General features: G+C 42.6%; 1 protein-coding gene across 6 annotated transcripts in view; it reads right to left on the bottom strand.

The window, feature by feature from the left end:
- Positions 1–3,643: 3,643 nt before the first annotated feature.
- csnk1g2b (casein kinase 1, gamma 2b) overlaps positions 3,644–9,132 on the bottom strand; it is a 33,972-nt gene continuing 28,483 nt past the window's right edge. For 3 of the 6 annotated variants that reach the window (XM_062395429.1, XM_062395430.1, XM_062395431.1), the window contains exons 8-12: positions 8,940–9,088; positions 8,660–8,740; positions 6,998–7,099; positions 5,635–5,741; positions 3,644–5,285 (exon numbers count right to left, since the gene is read on the bottom strand). In XM_062395429.1, coding sequence (XP_062251413.1) covers positions 5,231–5,285; positions 5,635–5,741; positions 6,998–7,099; positions 8,660–8,740; positions 8,940–9,088 — 494 coding nt within the window. In that variant the 3' untranslated portion in view covers positions 3,644–5,230. The remainder of the gene's footprint in view (positions 5,286–5,634; positions 5,742–6,997; positions 7,100–8,659; positions 8,741–8,939; positions 9,089–9,132) is intronic. The other 3 variants (XM_062395433.1, XM_062395434.1, XM_062395435.1) reach the window with 3 other exon arrangements.

The raw sequence follows: 9,132 nt of genomic DNA, 5'->3' as shown, positions 1-9,132 counted from the left end.
CAGAGGTAATAAAACCTCCACACATTTAACAAGGAAATGTCACCAACATTAATAATAATTAAAAACACAACAGGAAATTAAACCCTATACCCTATATCTAAATAGTTGACGGGTAATTTTCTGTTGCTCGACTTATCAATTCATTTATTAAAAGCAAATTTTCCCCTGCTACTTAGTCTATAGGATTTTTATATAGTGTTTTATTTACATTGTATATATTGGTTAATTTTTGTCGTGCACTGGTTGCTGGTTGTACATCAAATTGCCCTTGAGGGATAATAAAGATTTTCTTTCATGGACAACTTTAGTTAATCACAAGCTGCACAAACCAAGCAGGAGCAGCAGAGGAACCCAGCAGCCAGCAGGGGGCAGCCTCAGGACATCACATGGAAAGAAGCTGCAGCAGACAGTGATTCTTGTAAGGCGTCAGAAGACGAAGAAGGTTGGAAACTACTGGGTTATTCTCTAACAATAGGTTTTTAAAGCATTTTAAATCATCCAGTATCTAAAATCCCAATATATAAAAAGTAACTTCTAAGTAAGGCTGTCAAATATAGACACACGCACACGATAATATTTCCATCTTCTTTGTGTGCTTAGTTCCTTGTCGAAATCACCTGACGCTTTGGGCTAGTGGTAGAGTGATGGTCTTCACATACGAGGGTCTCGGGTTCGAGTCCCACTCCTTCCTATCTTCTTGCCAGAAATGAACTCTTAAAATTGGTAGGATTTAATGTAATAAATTAAATTAAATCAGTCAAATATAAAAACAAAAACTAAAATAAAGGGAAATAAAATATTTTTAAATTAATAAAAAAAAAAAAAACTGCGCGCGCAATTCCTGCGCACTAGGCTTCTGCGCACATGTGCGCAGTAGGCTTCTGCGCAGGATGTGCGCAATGGTCTTCTGCGCACATGTGCGCAGTAGGCTTCTGCGCACATGTGCGCAGTGGGCTTCTGCGCAGGTTGTGCGCAATGGTCTTGTGCGCACATGTGCGCAGAAGCCTAGTGCGCAGGTTGTGCGCAATGGTCTTCTGCGCAGATGTGCGCAGTAGGCTTCTGCGCAGATGTGCGCAGTGGTCTTGTGCGCACATGTGCGCAGAAGCCTAGTGCGCAGGTTGTGCGCAATGGTCTTCTGCGCAGATGTGCGCAGTAGGCTTCTGCGCAGAATGTGCGCAATGGTCTTCTGCGCAGATGTGCGCAGTGGTCTTCTGCGCACATGTGCGCAGTGGGCTTCTGCGCAGAATGTGCGCAATGGTCTTCTGCGCAGATGTGCGCAGTGGTCTTCTGCGCACATGTGCGCAGTGGGCTTCTGCGCAGAATGTGCGCAATGGTCTTCTGCGCACATGTGCGCAGTGGACTTCTGCGCAGTATGTGCGCGCGCAGTTTTTTTTTTTTTTAATTTAATTTAATTTAATTTAATTTAATTTAATTTAATAAAAAAAAATAAAAAAATGTAATAAAATTAAATTAATTTGCCTGCAAAATAATTATAATCATCATTACATTTTCAAGTCTGTCAGTGCTCGGGCCCTAATAAATAAAATTGATCGACATTTTTATCCCTCTCTCAGTCCATCAGTCCATCACTTTGATTCAGATTAAAAGATTTCTGGTGAAGGATATCTCATGAATGCTGCAGAGCATTAGGGTGAAGTGTAATTTCCCTATTTTAAAGCGGAAAGAGTTTGAATTGTAGTAAACTAACAGAGTGAGAGAGTGTATATTTTAAGGATAGGTGGAATTATGCTCAGTTTAATAAACTGAACTACTTTATAAGACTGCTATCATTTGAAAATATGCACCATTATCCCCAGTAAGATGAGACAGTGTTGCATTCAGTTGTGCTTTTGAAAAGTATTTGGTGATAAATGAATAAAAATAAAACAAACTAAAAAACAACCTTAAAAGACTGCGTGAAATGTGTTTGAAGATCGAATTGTGAAAGTTAAGTTACAAAGCTGGTTTTAAGAGTCAAACAGCGCGGTTCCATTTGAAAAGATTCCCTGAATACAGTCGAGATGGCGAATCTCTCTTTTGAAATGTTAGTGACACAACTGGTGCAACAGCTGTTTCGCCCTAATCCAAATCAGTTATGAGTTCGGACCCAGCTCCTGTGTCCACTGGTGTCCTGGTTCCACCCATGGCAGCGTAGTGGCGTGGGGCTGGCTCATCCCTGTGGCCCGCATTTCTCCGCGCTAGTTCAGGGGTAAATGATGGTGGTCTTCACAGGTGACTGACCTACGCAAGCCTGTAGCCGCCGCCACCCACCAGACAGGAGATGATGTGCTTTTGTGTGTGTGTGGCCGACGAAACGGAAGGGGAGTGGTCACTAATGTAGCCATGAGTTTTTCTTATCAAGATGTTTTCATTCATCATAGTGTCTTTCTTTGTTAATGGAAACATCTTGAAACAGATTTAAAATAATAGTTGATAACAAAGATATAGCAGTGATATCATGAAAACACACACATTTCCCCAAAGAGTAATTCACGGATGAGGTCCATCAGGCACATTCAGTGACCTGATGTGTGAGCAGAATGAATTTACTGCGACTGTGGAGGTTTGCGCTACAGGCACAGTTTCAGATCTGCTGTTTTAATATGAATCTATGGTATCAAATACCTACATTAAGAGATGTTGAGCAAAAACTGATTTCAACTTCTCGGAGCATCTTCAAATCACAGAAACTCACTGATGAATTGTAGCTGGTTCCTCTTCAGTCCTCCAACATGGACACACACACACGTACCCTTCATTCATCCCTTTTTAAGACGCTAAAAGTTTCAACATTTTCCTTCTCCATGAGTCCTTTGGAGGAAATGTGTTGACATTTAAACTTACTAAACAGATATAATGAAATAACACTTCCACTGGTTTCTGATGTCAAGTGCAGTATTGGTTTTGTGGTGCTGGTCAGCACATCTCACTGCACAGCTGCCGTCAGAGGCCTGTATGTGTTGATCACGTCTGAGGATGATACCACTGGAAATTTATATTTTCTATTTGCAGCAAAGCAACTTAAGTAAAGGCTGCTGGTCAATGTGCTACGTTTAAGGCCAATTATTATTCTGCCTTATAAACACAGTGATGGTGATCAGAGCAAGAAGAGACGCAGAGGCCATAGCCAGCCAAGATAAACACAACGAAATTGGGTTGAAAGAAACAAAATGCACCATTAAACACTAATTTATCCCATGAATAAAAGCATTTACTGTCTATATACATTTGTATGTGGAGTTCACAGTTTAGAAACTTGAGCTGCTCCAACAAAAACGGAGTGCAGGTCCTGAGGAGTGGGGAGTGGAACTCAGCCCGTGGCTCCATGGACCTCGGACAGCTGCAGGTCGTCTCCGGCTGCAGGTGAAGTCAGGACATCTTGGCTCTGGCTCCGGCTGCAGCTTTGACCCGTTAGCCTCATTTTATCAGATTATTTAAGCAAGCCCCCCCCCCACATTTAAGGAAATAAAATATTAAAAATCACTGGAGTACTCCCTTAAATAACTCAAGGCCGTACAAGTTGCAATCTCTGATGACTCTAAAGGCTTAAGGGGAGATTTAAACCTGGCTGAACACAGAGCACCAGGCTGTCGCACAAAAAGGACGCACATGTTAAAAAATGATCGAAAAAGAAAAAAGTACATGAAGCTGCAGTTGTTTACAGCAGCAAGGAAGCCAGGGAATATGACTTTTCCCTTTTGCTGATTAGAAACAGTCTCATCATTTCACAGACACGACAACGCACCTTATAAACAAGTCTGTGACCTCCTTACAAAAATGAAACGGTAGCTCAGACAGATTTGGGATCTGCTGGATGTCTGAGCCTCCCCCCACCACACACAGTCCTGTTCCCTCTCTGAAACACACACCACTGTACAGATGTGTTGATCGTCACAGCCCAGGAAGAGGACGCACAGTATTGTGATAAGACGTGGTGATAATAAGGGGATGTGTGTAGTCATACAGTCAAGCTCACTTACAAAAAAATGTTCATGCGCAAACACACTCACACAAACGCACACAGTAATCCAGAGCATTTGGAACAGATTAGATAAAATGTCATCGCGGGACACTCACTTGAGCTTTAAACATTTTACTTAGAAAGGCACAAACTATGATTTCCTGGTAAATTATTTTTGATGTAAGAAATAAAAATCGAAAGACATCTTTCTCTTTTCATGTAAATCAACAACATATTTTCCCGACCATAACTCCGATATAAGCGTTGTGAAGGACTCTTCCTAGATCAGTCTTTATTAAGTTTGTTTTCTTAATTGTTAATTTCAAACCTAGAGTTTTCCACTGTAATTTGTCTTATTCTTTTTTTTTCCAAAAGTGCAATAATAATAATAACAATAATAAGAGAGCTTAATATCTGTTTCTCTCGATCTTCCACAGTACCTGAGGCCAGTGACTGTGCTACAAAGTCCATGTCGACAGACAAAAAGAAAGCCAGAGTGAGGAAAAAGAACTGAACTCCAGAACACTACAACATAAAAGTAAGTTTTCAATGCAGGAATTTGACTTCGAAAACTGAGGATTCAAAATACAAAAGAAGAAAAAAAAAAGAGGAAAAAAAATACATAAAAAATCCTCCAAATTCGGTTTCATACAGTAGATGAAATGCTTCCTGTGTCGCTCAGATTAACATCAGCATAGTTCATCGTTTCCTCTTTACCTTGATCCCAAAAACACACACCAAAGGAAGAAAAAAGAAAAATAAAGAAAAAACATTTTCCTAAGGAGCAGGTTTCTTTCACTTGAACCACTTGAATGATTCCCCCTGATCAACAGCTGACTGTTGGAACAATACACGTTCGTTATGGAATCTAGAATACAACAACTGTTTCAAACAGTATCTTTTTTCATATTCACGCCACGGTATTCGAGTTTCATTGTTACAGCTTTTTTTTTAACGTTTTCTCTCAAGCCCCCCCGGTTGTAATGCATGTACGTTTATTCTGCGTCGATAAAAAGGAATCAGAGTCTGTTGTGGAATCCGCAACATTCCTTTAACTCGCCGGTAGCCGGAGAGCACTGAGACAGGAAAGAGAGAGCCTGGTGGGGTAGGGAGGGGGGTACAAAGTGAAAGGAGGTGAGAGGGGAAAAGAGGTGAGGAGGGGGGGAAGCTGGAAAGAGAGAAGAGGCGAGGGGATGGGTCTGTGTAGTTGCTTCCATTTAAAACTTGACAGTGACCACAATGTTTCAAGTTCTCTCTCCGTGCTCTTCTTCACTTGTGCCTCTGGAGGGCTTTCCTCTTTCTCCTTTTGAAGAAACAACAGCACCTGCAGGGAAACACACAAACAAGGGAGCGACATAAGAGCAAAGAAATCCCCAGAATCTCCCTCTTCTACACACATCAATGTTTTTATGTCATAAGCATAATAGATAAGTAACCAAAATGCATTTTTTGTCAAATGCATTTTTTGTCTTCTGATTTCGTTTGTCAAAACTGAACTGTTTTCTTCCCTCTCAGCAAATCAGATCTTTCAAATTTTCTAAGTTATTCTGTTCAGGACTAAAGACCATTATAAAGACCAACTCAAAGCTGGACTTGGATCCAGTACAGTGCAAACGAGTCCCAACGCTAGAGCTAACAGATGTTCTCTGTGCATCTGGACGGCTGTTTCGTACTTGGTTTCGTCAGCCACCTCGACCTCGGTGGGGGCGGTGATGGGAGCGTTGGAGTGTACAGCTGTGGCGTCGTCAGTGTTCAGCTCGCCATTCGTTGAGCTCATCACCTGCACGAGGACAAAAGGAAACAAAACTGCTGACACACACACACAGACTTAAAGCCACTGGGAGCAGGGTGGAGTTGCAGATTCATATAAAAATATGTAACCTTGATTATCATCTGTCAGAGACGCACAGCGGTTAAACCTTGAACCTGGATTGCCCCAACTAAAGCAACCTCAGATATTTAAAGGACAGGTCCACATTTTTTACGTCAGGTTTTACCGGCTATAATCCTTCATCCTGTTTGAACTGCTATCATGAGTCCTTCGAAAACGTGCTACCAGTGAAAGGGTTTGGACAAAATGCACAGTCCTTAACTAACTTCCCCTCGAGGTCCAGAGGTCGGCTGTAAACTGACCCTAAAACAGTTAAGGTCACTACATTTATTAACTTACAGCTTTCTTACAGCAATGTAAGAAAATTAGGCATCGAAAGACTCAAAGGAGAAGCACTGTTTATTATTATAATAGAAGAACCGGAGAGGGGCTTCACGTGAGGGAGGAGCAGCACAGTCTCCAGACCTGGAGCTGGTTTCAGATGAATTGGACAGAAAGTGAGAGCAAAGCCACCTGGAATTTTGGGGGACTTCAGAAGCACTGAGGCATCGAATTATGTAAAAATTACATCTGGAAAAACTGAGGGGATTCAACACTTACACTAGTTGCATGTGTATGTATTGAAAACTGATTTTTGAATAGGAATCCTAACAGCAAATAATATTTAACACAGTATTTGAATACTGTAGAGTAAATCTGAACCTTTCCTTTAAAAGCTGCAATTCTGTCACCAGACAGTAGGTGGCACAGTAGTACCACTATTACTATAGAAGGCACTGAATCCCTGCTACAGACATGTTTTTTTTGTTTTGTCTAAATGTATAAAGGGGGAAATACAGTTTAGTTTATGAGTCTGGGCTGAAACAAAAAGGTAAACGACTGTGTTGGCGAAACAAACTATAGACATAAACTAGCGTTTTGTAATGATCTGTGTTTCATGGGGTTTGCATTGCAGTTGCTGCTTGATGTAATTTTCCCTGTGAGCAGCCCACAGCACATGAGGTGAATGAGAGTTAAGAGAACAGGCGGAGCACTGACACACTGGGATTCAAGGAGTTTCATGCAGGCAGGAGTTGAGACAAAGCACCTGACGGGGCAGGCAGTGGGAAGCCAGTGAGGGAGGACGGGGGTGGGATACACATACAGAACTATGTGGTTTCATGCATTAGCCATATGAGCAGCAGCAGTCGCAGCAGCAGCAGTACCTGAACAGAGCCCCCCAGCCGCTCAGCTGTGAGGTGCGACCCCAGAGTCTCCTTATTGGTCACGGGAGTGGGCTGAGACTCACTTCCTTTGGGCTCGGGAGACTTGACGCAAAGAGCAAAAAAAGGGTGGAGGCAGGTGGTGGCAGCGTGGTGAGAGGGGGGAAAGGAGGGAAGAGGAGAGGGGTTGAGGGGTTGAGGGGTCAGGGGGGCGAGGGGTGAGGCAATGTGGCGGGAGGGGGGAGAGGTGTGGAGGGAAAGTGAGTAAAAAAAAAAAAAATTATAGAAGACATCTTCCAAGCAGAAGCAGGCTTGTTAAGACAAACTATGTTAATAAGAGAAATAGAGGGAAGCAAATATATTTATGTGAAGCACAGATCAACACACTAGTAAGGTCATGCAGGAGTAAAAGAAAACAGCCTTGATCCCCTCAGCTAGCACTGCATATTCAATACAAAGTCTATGGAACCAGGTGTGGAGGGGTGCAGTGAGGGTCGGGGAAGAACCCGTTACATTCTGGTGCGGATCCAGATCAGGTAGCATATCCGCTTATTTTGTCTGCCTGCACTGCCTGCGCCTGCACCCCCCACCAAACTTTTTGGGTAAATTTCTCAGATATAATGCGGATTTCTTTATCAACAAATCTGAAATGTATAAAGTGCCCACATCAATTAATAAGTCAAATGTGCTGCAGATCCAGATAAGGATTTGCATGTTTCTGATTTCGATAGATGAATATAAAATAGGGCTATAATGAATGACCTAGTTTTACAAAACTTCAAATTTACAGTATGATTTTACATTATTATTAATTGCAGACATAAACATGTATAACTTCATATATGTGACAGATACTCTCTCAGTGCAGATATTCGTTTTTTGGTTAGATATGGTAAAGTGTTGTGACCAGGCTGTTGTTGGAGGTTGTTGTTTTACAGTCAATAAGCCTGGTACAGAGATCTTTGCCCATCCCGATAGAGAGCAGTAAAAAGAGGCGAGAGTCCACAGTAATAAGTCATAAAACCTCCTTCACTCCCTGTGTGGCTGAACGGGAACCATCCACTCATCACAGCGGGACTTGGACCCTGATTTCTGTCCGTCAAGTGATTTCATTGTCGTTTTAGAATAATAAAACTCTTGAATTATTACCCTCTTAAAACTAACCCAAGGCTCGGATAGCATGCCAATAAAAAAAAATAATCAACTGTACATTTTGTCACACACTAAGCATGACTGTCATTACTGGTATGAACAATGCTATTTGCATTTTCAACTCGTGCATGCAATGACTGGAGCTTAGAGTGACAAGGTGTTAAGGTGTGAATTAATTGAAGCCCAACCAGTGCTTTGTTCCACAGCAGTAGCTCAAGCTCTGCCTCGGGACTTGTGCACGTCAGCTACTAACTACTGAAGCCACTTTAAGTCTTATTGTCTGTCAAAGACTTCGAGAGAAAGATGACTTCACAGCCAGGCAGATAGAAAAGGAACAGGAATGAGGGAGAACTGGATCTGAAAGGCGGCCATTTTGTCCAGGAGGTCGCTCACAGCTGATAGTGGAGCCTGGCAAGGGAACTTGAATGACGGGGTTTGGTCGGTCTGTCAGACTGACACGCTGGTGAACGGGTGTGGTGTTTGCTGTGTTATCGATGCTGATGATGACCTCACCTGGTTTTTGGTCTGCTGTTGTGCTTTGTCTCTGCTGGGCTGCAGGGGCGTGTCACTGGGGATGGGGCCTATCGGTGTGGGCTGAAATGACGGAAAGACGGCGGTGTCAAAACTAATACAGCGTTGAATTCCACAAAATAAGAGAATATCTTTGTGGTTGCAAAAACAGTCGGTTATGATCTGATGAAAGAGCAATGAATCAAGTGCAGTCATGGTCCAATCAAACGATTTCAGAAGGAGACCAGGAAGAGGACGAGAGGATTCACCAAGAGGCACTCACAAGTGATTTGCCGACCCAGTCGTACTCGTAGTCAAAGACGTAGTTGTTCCTGTCGAACAGATCGGTGAAGAGCTTTCTCAAGTAGTCGTAATCAGGCTTCTCGAAGAAGTCCAGCCTCCTCACGTAGCGCAGGTAGGTGGCCATCTCTTCTGTAACAAAACGACATGACGTCAAATGCGGGAAAACTGGAATT

This window comes from Platichthys flesus, chromosome 9 (assembly GCF_949316205.1).
Source record: "Platichthys flesus chromosome 9, fPlaFle2.1, whole genome shotgun sequence".
NCBI classification, from domain to species: Eukaryota; Metazoa; Chordata; class Actinopteri; order Pleuronectiformes; family Pleuronectidae; genus Platichthys; species Platichthys flesus.
This window is presented reverse-complemented; position numbering and strand designations above follow the sequence as displayed.